The 19,591-nt window shown below is 46.6% G+C and overlaps 1 protein-coding gene and 1 long non-coding RNA gene across 2 annotated transcripts; one reads left to right on the top strand and one right to left on the bottom strand.

The window, feature by feature from the left end:
* Positions 1–2,613: 2,613 nt before the first annotated feature.
* LOC144984209 (uncharacterized) lies at positions 2,614–5,937 on the bottom strand. The gene is made up of 2 exons (XR_013647941.1): positions 5,712–5,937; positions 2,614–4,915 (listed from the first exon to the last, which is right to left on the bottom strand). It is a non-coding gene; the product is annotated as an uncharacterized LOC144984209 (long non-coding RNA).
* Positions 2,758–10,933, top strand: pwwp2b (PWWP domain containing 2B). Its single transcript, XM_011484011.4, has 3 exons — positions 2,758–3,419; positions 6,480–8,220; positions 8,942–10,933. Exons 1-2 carry the CDS (start codon positions 3,280–3,282, stop codon positions 8,218–8,220), a joined length of 1,881 nt encoding a protein of 626 aa, XP_011482313.1. The 5' UTR covers positions 2,758–3,279; the 3' UTR covers positions 8,942–10,933.
* Positions 10,934–19,591: the final 8,658 nt, after the last annotated feature.

Genomic DNA, 19,591 nt, shown 5'->3' on the forward strand with positions numbered 1-19,591 from the left:
TGTACTTCCTCTCTGCTCCTACTCTTGGTTGTGGACCCCCCCTCGCTGTCCCCCAACTCATCTGGATGAAGCTCATCTGCTGGACTATTTAAATATGTAGTTGTAGAGTTAGATAAGTTAATTCTGCTCCAAGAGTAGGGGTACATCGCCTTTCCGTCCTGGGGGAGGATCCCCCCCTTCATGTGGACACCCCTGAGGTTTCTTCGTTTCTTTCCGGAATCTGTTTTTTTTTTTTTTAAGAGGAACTTTTCCTTACCGTGAAGGAGTGTCTAAAGGCAGGGATGTCCACCTTAGTTAATCTGTTTAGTTTAACAATCAGCTATCGTATTTTATAACTGATTTTATGTTTTGAGAACCCCGCTAATAAAACTGTGTGGCAAAACTGGGCTCTACAAATAAAACTGAAGCTGAATAGACATCATGGTTCCCATCTCCAAGAGACCCAGACAGGAACGAGCATAGCAGAAACATCTCAGGACATCAAAACACCTCTGAGCACTCCACTGCTGATCAACGCCGTGTCATTTGATGAAAACACCAAATCAAAATTTCATGTAAGTCAAGAATTTACTGAATTTAAAAAGAAGGGAAAAAAAATTTGAGCACATTCTCTTGTCAAGACTATATAGAGATCTGTTTTCTTGTACTGAAGTTATTCCAGGAGTAAATATCTGCTTCCAAAAATCAATTTTCCTTCTGAAGCAATGTTTTCTACCCAGAAGTCTGCAGAATCTTGAATCCAAGAGACGGTAGATAACATGAGCTCTGCAGCAGCGAGGGCAGAATATCTGCAAACATGACACTTGCCTAACCAGATCCTCAGAAAGACAGCACACATGATAAAAAAGTCTGTTTGACGCTCGTTGCACACAACGGCCTGGGGAGAGGAGGAAGGCTGCAGCGACCGGCCTGAGAGACAAACAGGCTCTTCTGCTGCTGGAGATGAGAGAGTAAGCTGTTTCCAGCCTCAATTTCATCTCATATTAGACATCCTTCAGTCTCTGTACTGCTGTTTCTGAACCAATAAATTAGATTTGGCCTGTGCCAAAGGACGCCGTCACCAGAAAGTCTGCATGTTGATTCAGAAAGCAGACATCACGGTGCTGAACTGGCCAAGATAAGAGATCAATGCTGGTTGTTATCAGGCCTGTGGTGTAAACACAGCAGGAACAATCATTGTCCTCACTACCATTTAGCCCAGAAACTGCTTCTCTGTCACACATCCATCATTGGGCTGGATAGGCTCTACAGGCTAAAATCACACAGGAGGAGAGAATGTCTGTGCTAAAAAAAAAAAAAAGCAGAAAAGAAGAATGAAGCCAGAGGTACTCAGTCATTCATCTGCTTTATCTACGGTGAGACTACCAGCCACCAGGGGGCAGCACAAACCACTTCTCTACATGCTGTAAAGGGGATGAAATGACCTGAAAATGCCACAAAGTGAGTCAAGTGCAATGGATCGTCATCAACTAGCCTTAATGATGAGCCTCTGCAGCAGCAGTCAAAGCACATCCAAAAAGCACAGCAAACATCCCAGAGTAATCGTGAAGCTGTGACTGCAGCTTCAGAGGATGCGTGCAAGAGTCCTTCTGTGTGTGCAGCAGCTGTGCAACCAGGACCTGAATATTGTCATCCCTTTGTCTTCTGTGCTCGAGAAGGACATTCAAACCCCGGTTTGCAGAACTACAATGGTTCAGAGCACAGACGGATGTTTGACAGGTGAGCTGCACCATCGTCCCAGCAGTCCCTGAGTCTGACTGCACATTGACTTGGTGCATTAAAAGAGCTTTCCAGGTGACATTGTCATGAGCAAAAGTTTACTTCCAAAGCCGTGCTGTGTTTTCTTACAAGAATGACCCAAGCTGGTGTAGATGTACAGCCAGCAGCATCTAGTGGACAAAGAGAATCTGTACAACTATCAGATTATTAGCGGGTTCCTTTGTTCTTCCCAAAAACATCTTTAAACAGCCTGGTCCAGCACGACCTGGTCCGGCACGGCCTGGTCTGGCACAGCCTGGTCCAGCACAAACTTTCTTTTCACACCCATGAAAGCAGACCTCACCTAATTTAGAACAGTCAAGCTGAACAATCGGTCAATCGATCCTGAGACAGCAAATAGCCTGAAGAAAACCTCCCAACTCTGATTCTTGAGCAGAGATTCTAGATCTTGACCTTTCCTAGATGAACCCAGAATGTGGAGCAGGTCTGTGTGGACCGGATGTAGGCTGAGCTGAGGGATGTGGAGGAGATCAGAGCCATCATGAGTCCCTAACGTACCTAACTCACCATCCACACTGGCCCTTCTGCTCTGAGAGGACAGGAGGGGAGTGTGGAACCATCAATGTCCACGCAGAAGCAAAGAGTTTTCTTCCAAACACCTGCATGTCTGGCTGGTGACACTTGTGCTTCTAAATGGTTATCAAATACACAACTTTAACCAACAATTCTAAAAAAAAAAAAAAAGTCTAATTTTGTGACCTTTTCTCTCCATTTTCCTCCTCGATGGCTTCATTTTAACATGAACTATAAGGGGAACAGTTAGATCCTAAAAGGATCATTGTGTCTCCAGAAGTAATGAAGAACCTATGAGTCCACGGGCCGTTGAGCCTGGGATGTTGAAAGCCAGGGTTTATTTTATTGTACTTTGGTAGATTGAAGGAACACAAAATAAAAGACTCCAGTGAAATGTTCATGATAAAATTGAAAATTGAATTTCCAACTGAGAATTGCAAATTATAAATGTTCAACACCAGAAGCCTTCAGCTGTCATCTGTTTGCTCAGCTGTTGGACAAGTTAAAAAATAAATCCACTTAAATAAATAGAGAACTGCATATGTTTTGAATTATGAGTGAACTAAACGTCCAGAAGGAAGAGCAGTAGGTTTGACCGTAAACACATCCCACTAACTAAGCGTCGTCGTTCTTTCTACAGTAAATCGTTGATGGCGTCTCCTCCTGCGGTGCGTGGCGAACACAGTGCGGGGAAAGCGCGTTCCGCTGTCTGAGTCAGTCGGCGGTAATGGCCGGCACGAGCCGCCGCAGTGACACGGAGGAAGGGTCGGCCTTGTCTTGAGGCTCTCGCTCCTGTGCCTCTCAGAGCGTGATGTCAGCGGCGGCAGCGCTGTTGTAATTCACTCGGTGGGGGTGATGGCGTCACGATCTGCCCTGCTGTAGCCTCCTGCTCCGATAGTGAAGCGAGACGGAGCGCAGGCCGAGGTGACCGTGGCTCCGTTGGCCGGGATCGAGTACCGCCAGGCCGGACAATTCATCCCGGGAAACATGGAGGCTGTGGCCGAGGAGCTGCGGGCCGGCTCTCGGGTACCAGTCACTATCGATCACATGCTTAACGATACACTGGTTGTGACGCTGACCTACCAAGAAAGGAACTACACAGGAATATTACTGGATTCCAACAAAAAGTGAGCATTTTCCCTGTTTTTTCTTCATTTCCCCCCACGAAATGAATTTGGAAAATGATGCTAACAGCTAACATACCCACGGAGCTAACGCCAGGCTAACTCGTTAGCTGGCTAGCAGTTAGCCTGGCCTTCAAAAAGACAGGTTATTGAAGCTGACAAGGTGGCTACGGGTTAGCTTCATGGCTAATCAAAACTCCTATCATTTTACTCCACGATTTGCCAGATAAATCGGATTTATTTCGTCGATGAAAACACGCGTTGACACAAAAGCAGCCGAGTTTGTAGAAATTGTAAATGACTTTTATTGTTCCATAGCTGCAGTTAGAGGCTTCATCTGTAGCTTATTGTTAGCCTAATCAAACCCAGAGAAGCTAAAACGATTAAAGTAAAAGAAGGCCTTGGCTGAAAGCATCATTATCTAAGGTAGATGACATTTACATGTATATCATACACACACGCACTTCTGTTAAAGCTGTCTAAGAAACTAAGAAATATATCTTCATGGTGCTTATTATTTGAGATTGGTTACTGCTTAATCTGTTGAAACAATAGAAATGTACAATAATTGAGACCTTTTTAATACATAATATTATAATGTTCTCATCTAAAACTATTTGATACTGGGTAAAGAACACGGTGGGCTGTTTTTATGACCAAAAAAATGTCACAATGAGGCAAAGCCTTAATGAAATGACAGAAACCCAGAAGTTTAACTGATCCTCACGAACTATGTGTTGCTGTGAGGATTTTGTATCAAAACAGGCACTGATCTTAAAGGTTGAATACAAAGCCAGTATCAAAAGATGTGCAGCTCCCCTCTCTTCCTAGTGCAGGAAGCCAAGCTGCCCCGAGAATAACCCTCCTAAATGGGAACAGGGAGGCCTTAAAATAGTTGCCAGGCCTCGTCTCTGAAAATGTGAACACTTCTTCCTTTTCTGTTCTGGCAAATTTGTTTCCTGTCATTGTTGATCATGCTTTTTAGGTCATATCTTCAGCTCAAGATAATCTCCACCACGAAGTTACACAATATAAAATGGCTACAGCACAGTCAAGCATGGCCTGTCATGTTGTGCGTCCTTGTACTGCCTAACAGGGACTGTCTGTTCCCTGTCACAGGCAGCTCTGTCTGTTCTCTGCTGCTCTAGAGACACCTATGAAAAGGTATGAGGAACAGGCCTCGCCAACGTGCAGCCGTGCACAGCTCCCTGCCAGCTACTTCCCATGAGGCCCAAACACGGGTTCCCCACATGTGAACTAATTAATAATCTCACCGCACACGGATGCAAAAACAAACTGAAGTCTCAAGGCTGCATCTCTGAATCCCAAGTGAATCATGGGATTGTTTTTGTTCAGTCAGATGTTGGTGGTGGTGGTGGGGGGTGATCCTGGACATCTTTGTCTGCTGTTTTTTGGATAAAGCTGCTCTGCTACCTTTCTTTTCCCCATCATCCACTTCAGAAAGGACAGCTGCCAAGTTCAGGCTTTGTTTGATGTTTCTTAAGATGAAAGATAAAAATGAGAGGAAATAATTAATGGGGTTCAAGATCTCTGTGTTTGCAGCCTCAGGTAAAAAGATGGACCCCCCCCCCCAAATGTTAATGCATTTCTGCACAAAGGTGAGAGAAAATAATGACCCGCTCCAAGATAATCTAAGGGTGTATTCAGACTGGAAACAGTTAGATCCCTTAAAGTGAACCAGAGTTCGTTTCCCCCAATAATCCAGAACAAATTTTCAGTCTGAATACATCTAAGCGGACCCTGGTCCAGGACCAGGAACCGCTCTTGGACCCATCTTTGGAGGTGGTCTCGATTCGTTTCCAATCGGACTGAGCTCTGCTTTGCTTTGAGAGTCCTCATTCTGAATACAATCTATCGTCGGAACGGAAAAACTGAACCAAAACCGCCACCGAAGCCGAAGTGAACAGAGTAAGAATGTAGCAACAGATGTAAAGCAACGATTGTCATGTTGTCAACGATTGTTAAACAGAAAAAATGGTGCAACATTTTATTTGTTAGAACGTTTATCTTAACACAGCTGAAAACCCTTCTTACGTGCTTTTTCGTGTCTCGTTACGCTGCACACGTCTGTGACGTCATCCTAAAAGCTACCTTGTAGTTCATTAATAAAATTCTCTTGAACAAATAATGCCATAACAGCACGACGATGACACACATCAACTCATTGAAATGTGATCATTTGAATTCAGATTTATTAAAACTATTTTTAACGTGACACACTGCTTCTCACTGTTTTCCCAACAATCTTCATGTCATAAACACTCATCAACGCACCTTCATACCCGATGTCTCCTCATCACTGCTGCTGCCATCAGCCTTTGAGTTAAAGCTCACACGGCACGTCTCCTTGCAAGTAACCAACCGCCTTGTAGCATTCCTCCGCCGTACCAAAGTAACAACACGTTAACGGCCCCGATAAGTTTTGTTTAGCACAGCACGTACGCCTTTCTCTTGTTGTTTTGATCCATCCTCGTAGTTCCTGGCCAATGACTGAAGAGATCCTTAGTCAAGTGTTTGTGTTTAAAAGCTTTAGTCAGTCACAGAACGGTCTGTTTGATGGCAGTCTGAATACAGACCAAACACAAGGTTCAGGACTCAATCCGGACTAAAGGATTTTTCCAGTCAGAATACTCACTAAATGCAGAGAGAATGTGCTGTTCTGGTAATCTGAATGTAGAGAGAATGGGACCCCATCCCAGGTAATATGAATGCAGACCTGCTGGGCCTTTGCTCTTGTCATGATACCAGAAGAAGGTTCTTCTAAAATCTTGTGGGACAATGCAGTTTCAAAAACACTGACATGCATACAGCCTGGATTCAATGTATGAGTGTAATTTACTGGGTTGAGCAACCGTCTGCCAAAGTGTCCTTGAGCAAGACACTTAAAACGCACATATTCCCCAGTCATAGTCTGCTGCTATGCTAAATGACTGAATGTGCTTGAGTGTGCATCATGCTTCTATTTTCTGCTGAAGGTCTTGCGTTTGTGCTGTTCTGGTTCACTCTCACTAATTTAGTGATTTTTCTCCTCTTTTCTTTCAGAAATGGACTGTTTTGTCTGCCAGATTTCACGGCTAATCCCGGGATTGGCCCCTTAACTAAACCAGCCTGTGAAGTCCCAGAAACTCTGAGTGAGGAGCCCGCTCCCAAATCCCCGATCCAGGCTTCATACAGACCCAAGGATGAGAATTCGCTCCCTGCAAGCAGCATTCCTGCTGCGCCCGTCCCATGCCCCGTTCCATGCCCCGTCCCAGCGCCTGTGCCGCCCGGGCACACTCCTTATCCTCCTTATTTTGAAGGAGCACCTTTTCCTCCGCCTTTATGGGTGCGTCACACCTACAGCCAGTGGGTTCCACAGCCCCCTCCAAGGCTGATAAAGAGAAAAAAGAGACGGACACGAGAACCTGGCCGTCTGACCGTGAGCACCATACGCCTGCGGCCTCGGCAGGTACTCTGTGAAAAGTGCAAAAACACACTGAACAGTGACGAGGACAGCAAAGACGGCCTGAGTAATGCCAAGACCTCAAGAAAAGAAAACACCCTACACAGCGATGATGATGGAGATTATAAAGATGCTCCGTCTAAGTTTTCTAGAAAAGAGGATGTTGCTGCAGCCAAAGATACCAAAAGACGGGAAAACTGCAGCAGCCTTGACAGTAAGCGCCTCAGGAAAGACAAAAGAGGCGAGGCTGATGGCGAAAAGTTCCCGGCAGGGGATGTCATTCCTCACAGTCCTGTCATAAAGATTTCCTACAGCACTCCACAGGGAAAAGGGGAGGTCATTAAGATCCCCTCCAGAGTTCATGGCTCAGTCAAGCCTTTCTGTCCAAAACAGCTGGTGCAGAATGGTGCTGAGGAAAACAGCAAGATGTCCGCCGATGCTACCAAGGAACAGCGACACATTCTAGATGCCACGAGGTCTGGCCTCACCGTCTCCATCCCTAAACTCAAACTAAGCAGACCCTATGCAAATGTGGTTCAAGACCTGCCATCCCCTAAGATTCGTTTGAAGCCCCCTCAAAGGGCAAGTGAGGAGACCATGGTGGAGTATGAGGCAGAACTTGTCGAAGGAACCAGGAGACGAAGCCCCAGAGTTTCTGGACCCTGTCTTCCACACTCCGAAGACTCTGGAGAAGGGAAGAACTCTCTGGAGTTGTGGTCGGGAAGTTCTGGGGAGGAGGCCGAGCGCAACCACAGCGACCTCACCCTGCTGATCAATTTCCGCAAGCGGAAAGCAGATTCTTCCAGTCTGTCTGTGTGCAGCAGTGACAGCCTGGACGAGTCCAAGTCCTTCAGCTCTGACGGCACCTCACCAGAGCTGTGTGACCTGGCTCCAGGCGAAGACCTCTCAGTGACCTCGTCTTCTGTCACACCACAGGACGACTGCAAGACAGTGCCGCCACTCACCGTGCGCCTTCACACCCGCAGCATGACCAAATGTGTGACAGAGGAGGGGCATGCAGTGGCGGTTGGTGACATTGTGTGGGGGAAGATTCATGGCTTCCCCTGGTGGCCGGCACGCGTTCTTAGCATCAGCGGCACACGCAAACAGGAGATGCCTAGCTGTGAGGCACAGTGGCCCCAAGCAAAGGTGGCATGGTTCGGTTCCCCCACCACCTCCCAGCTCTCTGTTGCCAAACTTTCCCCCTTCCGAGAACTCTTCAGGTCCCGCTTCAACCGCAAGAAGAAAGGGATGTACAGGAGAGCCATCCTGGAGGCAGCCAAGGCCGTCGGTCACATGAGTCCAGAGATCACGTCGCTGCTTTCGCACTGCGACACATAGGTTGGTTCAGCTCGCCCGCAAAAGTGATCAGGAACCTAGAAAAGATGAACCTTTGCCGTTACCCGTAATCATGTTTGAGGTAGAATGTCAGACCAGGCCGAGTCTGTTAAACTGCAGGAAGAAGCTCTGCTGCTGCCACACTGCCTATGCAGACATTTCTCTGCTTTCACAAGAGCAGAGCCATCAATATACCACTCTGCTGGTCTCCAAAGAAATACAAAACCTTATTTTCATGGTTAAAAGCCTAGACAGATAAATCAGAAGTAGAAAAACTGCTTTTTTATTGAACCTTCTAGGCCACGGTGAATCAGAGAAACAAGTCGTCTCCTGTTCATCTGGATGAACTTTTCAGGCTCTCATGCTCCTCACAGTCTGAACATTTCAGTTTGAAAAAGTTATTGTAAAGTTGGACTGCAGCATGCAGCACATGTCCTGCTGCAACAGAGGGAACCCTCAGTCTGAACGGCACTTCAGGGTGTGAGGGTGTAGACCAGAACTGTCATAGCGCCTCACAGGAACGGGTCAGACTTTGGCGTTTACAGCAGCTGGAGTCGGCTGGTGGCCTCTGAGCAAAAGCAGAAGCTGTTTGCTTCTCTTTCCACCCTTTGGTCTTTGCTTCATGAAACCATTGCCATCACTCAGCCCCCCTCACATGACAGCAGATGTGGGACCCTCTTTTTACTCATTGTCCTCACGTGCTGCTTTCTCCTCTTTTTTGCAGAGGCTGAGGACTCCAGAGGTCTTCCAGGTTTTTTCTGGATTCTCTGTCATGAAGGCCCACGAGGGACTATGTGCGGTTGCCACGTCTACTACTTTATGCTGTTTTTTTTTCTTCCTCTCTCCTGCCCCTGATTTTTTTTTTCACAAGGGGGCAGAAATGGCTGCCAAGGTGGATTTAGGCCGGACTGGAAGAGGGAGCAAAAAATGTGTATTAACTTTTCCTCCTTTTTTTCCCTCCTTTCATATTTCAGATAGAGCCGAAACACTACAAGGACCTGAATGTATTTATTATCTGTAAAATTTATCAGGATCTAGAACCTTCTCACTACAGTCTCGCAAAAAAAAAAAAGGTAAACCCCTCCCAGTGTGCTGCTGTTATGGACCTCGCCCGGTTTGGCTCGTCCAGCCAGAAGAGGCATTTTCAGACTCGCTCCTGTCCTCTATGTTGGACTCCTAAAGTCTTACTGAAGCGTCTCACTGGTGAAAATGTGAATGGCTCCATCGGAGACGGTAGTGACCCCTCCCCTCGTGACCGCGGCGTTTCATCTGTCTGTGACGTGGGTTGTGGATGTATTAGTGCTGAACTCTGGCGTGTGTTGTCAAGTTTCCTTCCATTTCACTTTCCACATGTCCTAAAATCCATTCTTACCCTGAAATCTTTAAGGGGACACATTTAAGGCAAAAAAAGCACTTTATCTGTACCTTGGTGGCCTGCTGTAAGCTCTCTGTCTGAAACGCAGGAGGCAGCGCTGACGGGCAGCAGGGAATTTAGGAGCCTGTGTGCTTCGACTATCTACAAGTCTCCAAGACTGTCCATGACTATAACTGTCCATGACTATCTATAACTGTCCAAGACTATCCATGACTATCCATGACTATCTATAACTGTCCATGACTATTTATGACTGTCCAAAACTATCCATGACTGTCCAAGACTGTCCAAGACTGTCCATGACTGTCCATGACTATGACTGTCCATGACTATAACTGTCCAAGACTATCCATGACTGTCCAAGACTATCCATGACTGTCCATGACTATTCATGACTGTCCATGACTACCCATGACTGTCCATTACTATCCATGACTGTCCATTATTATCTATAACTGCCCATGACTATCTATGACTGTCCAAGACTACCCATGAATGTCCATTATTATCCATGACTGTCCATGACTGTCCATGACTATCCATGACTATCTATAACTGTCCATGACTATCTATGACTGTCCAAGACTATCCATGACTGTCCAAGACTATAACTGTCCAAGACTATCCATGACTGTCCATTACTATCTATAACTGTCCATGACTGTCCAAGACTATCCATGACTGTCCAAAACTATTCATGACTGTCGAAGACTATCCATAACTGTCCAAGACTATCCATGACTGTCCATGACTTTCCAGTACTGTCCACGTCTATTCATGACAATCCATGAATAATAAAGACTATCCATAACTGTCATGACTATCCATGAATATTCATGACTAATGATGATTATCCAGGACTGTACATGACCATCCACGACTATCCATGACTGTCCACAAGTATCTAAGGCCTTCCATGACTACCCATGACTTTTCTTGACTTGTAATTCTGTAGAGACGATTGTGTTGGCTGTAATCCTGCATTCTGACTGTCCTCTCATCCAACACTCTACAGACCCATCACTAAAAGTTTCTACTGGAAGAAAGGGAATAAAAGTTGACCCCCTCCCCCATTAAATCTTCGGTGGAGTTAGAGATTTTGGGGAGGAAAGAAGTGAACGTGCTGTAAGAAAACTGTGAAGCTGCAGAGGAGCGAGTCAGTCAGGACCCCTGGAGGGGGGCGTCTCCCCTCTGACTGGTGGAGCTGAGCAGTGCAGGTCAACGTGGAAGACAAACATGGCTGTCTACTGTTTCCCTCATTGGTCAATGCTAATGGCTACTTTTTGTTTCTTTTCTACATGTACTGTACATAAAATAAAATATACAAGCAATATTTGTGCAGCTGTGCCTCCATGAGCTTGTGTCATCAGCGCATGTCGATCACATTCTATGAAGAAGACTGTTTCAGGAGCCTTCAACAGTTAAAACCCATTGCTGCCTTATTTGGGAAAAGATGTCGGCGAGATTCCAGTTGCGAACAGGAAGTCTTTCAAATGACTTTTGGAGTTGAATAACTCCTGTTTTTCACTGCAGAAGTATTTCTGCCTTCAAACACTCATGCCCAGCAGCTGATGTCTCAACGGCCAGCAAACATGCAGAGCATGATGGGATCACGGGTGTAGTTCAGGAGCGTCTTGTGAAAGGAGCCTCTGTTGTCCTTCAGACTTTCACTCTAGAACTTTGTTTTCCCTTAGAAAAGCAAATTGTAGAAGCATCAACAGGAGTCTGACTCCATCAATCCCTTTATTTGGAATCAAGACCTAAAGAACTATTTTAAGGAGCAAAAACATTTTTTTTTTAGATTTAATCACTAATTTAGAATTTTATTTTATCAGTGACTTCGTAACTGAAGTATGGAAGCGTTTCTGTAGCATACCGTAATTAAAGATAAAAGTCAATACCAGAAATGCTTTTTCATTTTCAAAATGAAGCTGCATTTGTTGACTCAAAATTAAAAAGGAAAAGCAATCTGCCAAACCGCTTTTTCTTCTTCAACACCGCTTATTTTGTCCCTTGATTAAAATGATAAAGAAAATGGATTTTGACAATTCATTTTCAAAAACATCTCTGGTATTGCATTTTCATTTTCACATCCACATGATGAAAAAGTGTTGCATAATTCACTTCCAGTTAGCATTACCAGGGGGGAGGTGGGGCGATGATGTCAGTGTAGCTAGCTGGTAGGAGACACCGACATGCTTAGGAGCAGTGCGGCCAGGCTTGTAGCTTCGTGTTGGCGTCAGGGGAAGGTGCCTTGTTACGCTGTGGGCTCTCGGTTGTTACACGGTTTCTCAGGACTGCATAGCAGCATTTCTGCCTTCTGAGGTCTGGAGTTTTGGACTGCAACCTCCTTCGGAAGTACCACGATCCGCAACCGGACGCACCGCGGTTCAAAGCTTCCCCCGGACTAGCTTCCTCTTTGGACAGAGCGAACATCGTATCAAAGCACCCTCCCCGGTTCGAAGCTCCAGGTCGCAGAAGGCGAAAATGCTGCTACGCAGGCCTGAGAAACTGTAAACAATCATGTGAATTTGTGTTTCCAGTGGTGTCCAGCCAAAATAAAGGCTGATGTTATTCCCACATATTTACATCCAAGATGCTCATTGCCCGCACGGAATTTAAGTTCCTTCACGGCTAATGTTTTAGGCACATATTAGCCTAATGCTAAACTTTCTTCTTCTTCTGCAACCAAGAATAAAGCACTGACTGCACGGAAAAAAAAACAATGAGCGAACAGGGCCTTAATAATAATCATAACAGTAATAAAGCACATTTAACCCTTGTGCTATCCTAGGCACTTTAACGTTGGGAGTTGGGTCATCTAGACCCACTAGACAGTGCTCTGAACCTTTTTTCTTCAATGATTTGTGATCTTCACTGGTGTCCATGGATTACATGAAATCTTTCCACCTTTATCCACCTTTGTCATGATAGGAAGAACACGTCAATGTAAGGGGGGGGGGGGGGTCATCTAAGATAGCACAAGGGTTAGAAGATCACCTCCTCCTGATTTTGCTGTTTGAGACATCTGCAACCTTATCAACAGCTCTAGCACAGATTTCGCCATGCTGAACTTTTGCTGTTTGCTGATAGAACCAACAAAGCAGTGACGTCATCGCCCATAATTATGGGACACTTTTGGCACGGTGGATGTGAAAACTAAAATGCGATCTTCTTTGCTTTATGGGTTTAATTATGTCAAAGAATAAACGGTGTTGAAGAAGAAAAAGAAAAACCGGTTTGGAGGATTGAATTTTGTTTTTTATTTTGAGCCAACAAATGCAGCTTCATTTTGAAAATAAAAAAGCATTGGCACGGGACCTTGGGGGGTTGACGGGTCGGGGTGTCCGCTGAGGCAATCCGCTGAGGGGCGGTTGCCCCGGCCGGTTGGCTGCCTCGGTCCCGTCGAGGCCTGACCGGAGCTCTTCTAGGGCCGGCGCTTGGGGGTGGGGGCCTGGGCTTGCTCCAGGGGGGCCGGCGCTTTCTGGCTCCTCTCTCTTTGTGTGGGGTGGGTGGTGCTGGGCCGGGGGTGTCGGCGCCTCCGGGGATGGGGCCCCTGGTCTGGGGGGGCCGGGCCCCTATGCTGGGGGGGGGGGGGGGGGGGGGCTGGGGGACGGCTGTTTGACCACCGGGGGACAGTCTACCAGCTGTCCCCAACTTACCCCCTTCCTCACATAACCTCATATTAGGGTGAGGGGGTGGGGGACTTAGCCTGCGATGCGCCTTGGGGGGGGGGGCTACTTGGCGGTGGTGCCACCCTCCCATGGTTGCTGTATGGAGTGGGCCCCCCCTTCTTTCGGTTTTATTTGCACCTTAGACATGTAGGGCCCTTGGTAGGGGGGGTGCTTGGACATCACTGCCAGCAAGCAGCACATGTCCTCCCAGCACCCTACCCGCCAATTTTAACCGCACCGTAGACATTTAGGGCCCCTTGGTGGGGAGGGTGATGGGACATCACTGTGAGCAATCAGGAGATGTCCCCTCAGTGCCCTACCCGCCAATTTTAACTGCACCCCCTTAGTACACACACCCCTCCCCCCTCAAAATATACATTCCAACATAAACACGCACACATGCACACACAAACCCCCTCAAACACACATACATGCACACACGTTTTGCAAGGAAGGTGGGACCTTGGACCAGCTGTCCCCTACCCCTTCCTTGGTGGGGGGTACGGGGCCCTTGGCAACGGCGGCCGTGTCCCCTAGGCGCGGCGGTGCTCTCCCCGCACATGGGGGGTTCACAATACACCTGAGCCGGGGGTGTCCGTGTCCCTGGGGGGTGGGTTCTGGTCCTTGCCCCTAGGTGCTGGGCCCTACCAAATCTCAAAATGTGGCCGAGCCTGGTCGGGCCAAGTTTACAACACCCCTGGTGGGCCCCCTTTCTCCCCGGGGCGCTCCCCTCCTGGGCGGGGACGGCTGGCCCCTTCCTTGCTCCTCCCTGGACCAACCGTGGGCCAGGTGGGTGGCTGCCTGGAGTGCAGAGCGGGTCTCCCTTGGGGGGGTAATCCGGGGGGCGGTTGTTCCCTGCCTGCTGCCGTGTGGCGTTGGGGGTTCCGGCTGCTGCTGCGGCGGGGGTCTTGGTGTGGGGATGGCTGGGCACTCTCCCTCCTTCTTTTCACATTCCACCGTCCATTTTAGAAAAACATAAACACTCACCTGAGCACAGGTGTTAGCTCACCTTTGCACTAATAGTTTGCGTGATTGAATGAAATATTTCACACTAGTTGGTTCAAAGGCATAAGTATGCGTGTGTGAACACTATCGGTTTTGTGTACATGTTGACATGTGGACATTTTTTTCAGCCAACAGGTGTGTTGATAACATTTGAGTGTGTGTGTGGACAGGCCCCGCCCTTTTTGCACTACATTTGAACCTTACCGTAATGATAAACAACCAGTTAACTTGTTGCTTTATGCTGCTTCATGGTCTTATCCCCCTTCCCCTCCTATTATTACCCTCTTAACCCCCCCCCCTCTCTCTAACATCCCTCTCTCTTCTTCCCTTCTTTCCTTTTCCGTCCGGTCCAACACCAAAGATTTTCAAACATGATTGAATTTAATAAAGTTTGGCCTCAATTCCAAAAGGGGTTTATTCAGACATACCTTTGGTTTGTCTGAAGATTAATAACCCCTCTTGTTAAAGTAAAATATGTCCAACACAAGAGGCCCTCAGCTCTCATCTGTCTGCCCAGCTGTTGGATAGGACAAGTAGAAAAAAATAAAAAATAAAAAGAAATTAAAAAAGCATTTCTGGTATTGACTTTTATCTTTAACTATGCTAAGGAAATGCTTCCATCTTAAAGCAATATGGAAATGAGCTTTTATTCAGAGGGCTGCGTCTAAAGCCTGCTGCTCCTCAGATGTGCGAGAGTTTATTTTGGGGAGCTCGGGGTAGACCTCCAGAGGCCTGATCTGGTCTAATGATGACTGCAGACAGAAGCAAACTCTTCTCACATGACATATAAAAAGAGTGGTTTTAGTTTGGAGCACATTCACTAAGAAAGGTGTTTTCTTGTTTTTGTTTGAGTGAAAGTGAAGAAGTCGGACCGCAAGAATTTATTGGAAGCACTCGAGCCACACTCCAGCTTTATTTCCTCCACGTCTGGTAGAAGACAAGCTGTTGCAGCTTTGGAACCAGGCCAACGTGAGCACTGAGTCCTGATTGGATCTGTTTCTGACCTCTGATCTAATGTTTCATAACGCAGGCAAAGCTTCTGTTCCTCTCAGAGAGGCTGGGACCGCTGCTGACGCTGCTGATTTTGGTGAAACCCAACAGTTTTGACTGTTTGCAGAAAACCTGAGTCTGACGCCAAACATTTTATCCCTCAGAATTGGTTTGGAGGTTTGAGTTCACCTTTACACAGATGACCTTTGGTCAGCCGCTGAGCGTGCTCCAGATGTTACAGAAACCCCAAAGGAAGACGTTGACATTGAGGTCATGGATGGAAGACACACACACACCCTGCCTGCATTTCCTCCACTTTGATGGCTCCTTGTCATCGAGTCTTCACCTAAAGGTCACCTGTGCTGCAGCGTGCTCTGCATACATCCTCTCCACCTGGAGCTCTTCTGGATTCCATGAGCAGCACTGGCTTTTACTAACAGAAAAGTGTTTGTTATTTATAGATTCATGCCTGAATGTAGACACATGTTGAGTCAGTCAGCTGCAGGTTTGGTCAGGTGACCACAGGTAGCTCAAACAGGGAAACTGGATTTTGTCTGCAGAATCAGGACAGACAACGATCCTGGTTTTTTAGTTTCTTTGTCATCTTCAGTTCACTCAAAACCACTCAACTAAAGGAATGAATGAATCTCTGTTCAAAACTCTCTCTAAGTTTAGTCATCTTTTTAGTTAATGATGTAGTCCTGACTCATCCCTCAAGCAAATTTTCATGCTTGATTCAAACGTCAAATTAACCAAATCAAAACAACCTAAACCACATTTTGTGTGGACTGTCAGCGATTTAAGAAACATCACATCTCCAAGGTCGTTCCCAGCATGCATGTGATCTTCCAAAACTCTTGGATTCCTGGCAGTAAAGTTCAAGGACATGAGGAGAGCCTTGAGGCCATGACGTGGTTTGACATTTTTTGAAGTATCATGCACCGAACAGTGGATGTTGGGGCCATTAGAGATGACAGCAGGAACACTGGATCAAATGAAACGGTGGCATTTATTGTCATCGTCAAAGGGAAAGTCGGCTCAGATGTAAAGTTCAGTCAAAGACACACTTCCTGGAATGGTCTTCATGAAAGCAGGACTCTTGAGGGGCTTCTGCTCCATCGTGGCTGCAGGAAGCCCCTTGCCTCACGGCTGAGAGTGTTTCTAACAATGGAACTTAATACTTTTACTTTTAAAGTTAAAAGGTCAAACATGTCTTCTTAATTCCAATCTTTGTCTCGAATCCTCTGCAATGTGCCTCGGGGTTGTTAGGTATGACTTTGCTGCTTCTGTGTTGTGTTTTGCTGTTTCCTGCATGAGGAAACCGGGTAGCCTTGACTGCAACCTAACCTCAGAGTTTGTGGAGTCTGCTGTACCAGAGGATCTCCATACAGAGGGTCTCGGTTTGCAGGGTCTCACAGCAGATTTGTGTCATTGTCCCCAGTTTACAGTTCAGCGTGTCCCGACCTGTTCAACCAACGGCAGGGAAGAGGAGGCTTGTGTTGATCCCAAAGCACACAAACACATGCACATGCTTACACAACAAACAGCCAGTCGGAATAATCCCCGGGTTTCCTGGAGTGGACGTGCACCGTCTCCGTGTTTCAAACTCTCATTTCCTCCCACTGACAGATGTGAATGCAGACTCTGAGAAGGTGCGTCCCTGCTGGTCTGCCTGTTCGCCGCTTGTGGGGGGGACGCATGGCTGTTTCATGGATCATCGTAGCATCAATCTGCAGCCAAAAGAAGAAGGGGAGGGGGCGCGTGGCAGTGGGCTGCTGGGTGCAATTACGGCTAATGATATGCTTTCATGCGAGCTGTGGCCTTAATTAACTTCAGAGCAGGCCTGGACAGTGACGAGATGCAGACGCACAGCTTTTAGCTCGACACGTTTCAGACAACATGTCTGCTGCTTCGGATCAGACGGGGTGGGTGGTCCTGTGTGAGGAGTAACCGCATGCTGGGGGGATGAAACTGTCCTCCAGAACAAAGATGAAGCCGAGTTCATTGAAGAAGCTTCTGCGAGGCCAACACGTTAGTGGAAAATGGAAGAAACAGAAGTACAAATAAAAGAGAGGATTTTAGGGAAATGGGAAAACGGAAGTTTTTCCTTCCCACATTGCCATTGTGTTGGTTCAAAAAGCTCATACATGTTGTAAAAGGAACCGTTGTGCTCCTCTTGAATCTTCAAAGGTAAAACCCACATTTTCTGGTAGTACCACACTCATATTAGGAAAGGCCTGTCCTAAAAAAGATCAACGTTACATTAGCTGAACCTCTCACTGCGTGTTCTCCGACATTTGGCTGTCTTGAGAGCTGCCATCTTCTCCAAACAGAGAAACAAAGAATACGGACACTGCCTTTGTTGGAGCCAGACGTCCACAATTCCATGGGAACCACTCTCACCAATCAGAAGTGAGCTTGTTGAAAGAAATCCCTTCCACTGTAAGCAGGCTACACAAAATCTGTCAATTCGTTCCAATGTTGAACCTGAGGGTCAGCAGGCTCCACCTACTTTACTGAGGCATCGGATTGGTCAGCTCATAACTTAATCAACAAACTATAGAAAAATATCATGAAAAAATAAGGATTGTCAAGAACATATATAAAAAAAAAGGAATCGGAGCAAAAATGGTGATTCTGACCAATGATTGAGTAATAGCTGTTTGTTTCTCCACAGAAGTTTATCTTGGAGCCAGCAGGTACTTCCTGTTTGGAACACCAGGGGGAGGAGTCATTCAGGCCAGAATATATCAAATTAGAACAGTGGTAACCCAACCTACACTGACTCTCACATGCTGTCATTACACATTACATTTCGCTTGAAACGTTTGATACAAACACAATGCCACACAGTGTTAGGACGGGGGTGTATCGGACCACCCAAGGAGGCGCACCCTGAGGGCTAGATAGATGCAGTTTATTGGAACTCAGGTGATATTGGATACTGTCAGATGCACAGGGGAGTCTGTAACGGAAACACAAATAGAGTTAATGTTTGTCAGATTTTGGCACAACGCACAGGCGGCAGTACTCCACCTCCAGGAAACAGCCTATTGTGTAGGAAAGATGTCCAGGGACGCCAAAGGGGAGATAGAGGGTACCAGAGAATCCGCATAGAGTCCAGACCAGGGTCATGCACGTGAAATCCAATCCAGAGATCCAGGCTTAGGTAATACCCCAAGGGGGCAGACCTGACACAGCATCCAAAAGCAGAAGAAGGAATCAAAAATCAGCAGGTGGAAATGTGAACTTGAACAGGCTTGAACGAGGGCAGAGAGCACAACAAACTGTCAGAGCTGGGGAGAAGGAGAGGAGCCTGAATGCTCCAGAATCCATCTGCACGAAAGGATCAATCAGTGGAATCAGGAGAATGAACACATACCCCTTGTGCTATCTTAGATGACCCCCCCCTTCCATTGACGTGTTCTCCCTACCATGACAAAGGTGGATAAAGGTGGAAAGATTTCATGTAATCCATGGACACCAGTGAAGATCACAAATCATTGAAGAAAAAAGGTTCAGAGCACTGTCTAGTGGGTCTAGATGACCCAACTACCAACGTTAAAGTGCCTAGGATAGCACAAGGGTTACAGTACAGACCAAAAGTTTGGACACACCTTCTCATTCATTTGAAGCCATGAGAACCAAAAGCTTTTTTTCAGCAGCCTCCGGGCAGTTTCATGGCAAATGCAGCTTCATGCAGAGTTTGATTCAGTTTGGTTCTTTAAGCTTTATTTAATAAAGTGTTTCTAACAAGCAAATAGAAACTGTATAGTTGTGGTTCTATTTGTAGAAAATAGACTGCATCCACTGCTAGCTGGTACAAACCTCATTTGGGATTGAGAGAGGACTCTGCCATCCTTTTCAAACAAAAACCTACCTCTTTTCCTACAAAGCAGTACAGCAGACGCTTTCCTGAATTTCATCGTCAGCGCTGACTCAACAATACACTGTGATGTAACGCGCTCCTATGGCTTTGCTTGGATCATCACAGAGTTCTTCTGAAGTTGTGAGTTTTGAGTGTTTTCTAGAAAAAAAAGTCATGGGGACAGTGGAGGTAAATAAATGGTCAAAAGAGGATCATCCCCCACATGGTGGATGGGGCCTCCTGCAAAGATGAAAGGTTGAGCTCTTCCTGTAGAAACCTTAAGTTGAGCCCCTCCACATGGAGAAGAGTCAGATAAAGTGGTTTGAACACCAGTTAGCATCCTAGTGAGGTGTTACCGGCATGTCCAACCAGGTTCTCGTGGACCACAGAGTGCCTTTTTGGTGGGTTCAGGACCAGCTGGAGGCTTGAAGGTCCAAACAGGCAATGTGATGGATGTTTCCT

Source organism: Oryzias latipes, chromosome 15 (assembly GCF_053564925.1).
Source record: "Oryzias latipes strain Hd-rR chromosome 15, Olatipes_Hd-rR_3.1".
Lineage (NCBI taxonomy): Eukaryota > Metazoa > Chordata > Actinopteri > Beloniformes > Adrianichthyidae > Oryzias > Oryzias latipes.

Excerpts from the sequence above, each read along its gene's own strand:
- pwwp2b (XM_011484011.4), top strand. The coding sequence starts at position 3,280 with ATGGAGGCTGTGGCCGAGGAGCTGCGGGCCGGCTCTCGGGTACCAGTC. Across the intron at positions 3,420-6,479 it reads TTACTGGATTCCAACAAAAA|AAATGGACTGTTTTGTCTGC; the intron begins GTGAGCATTTTC and ends CTTTTCTTTCAG.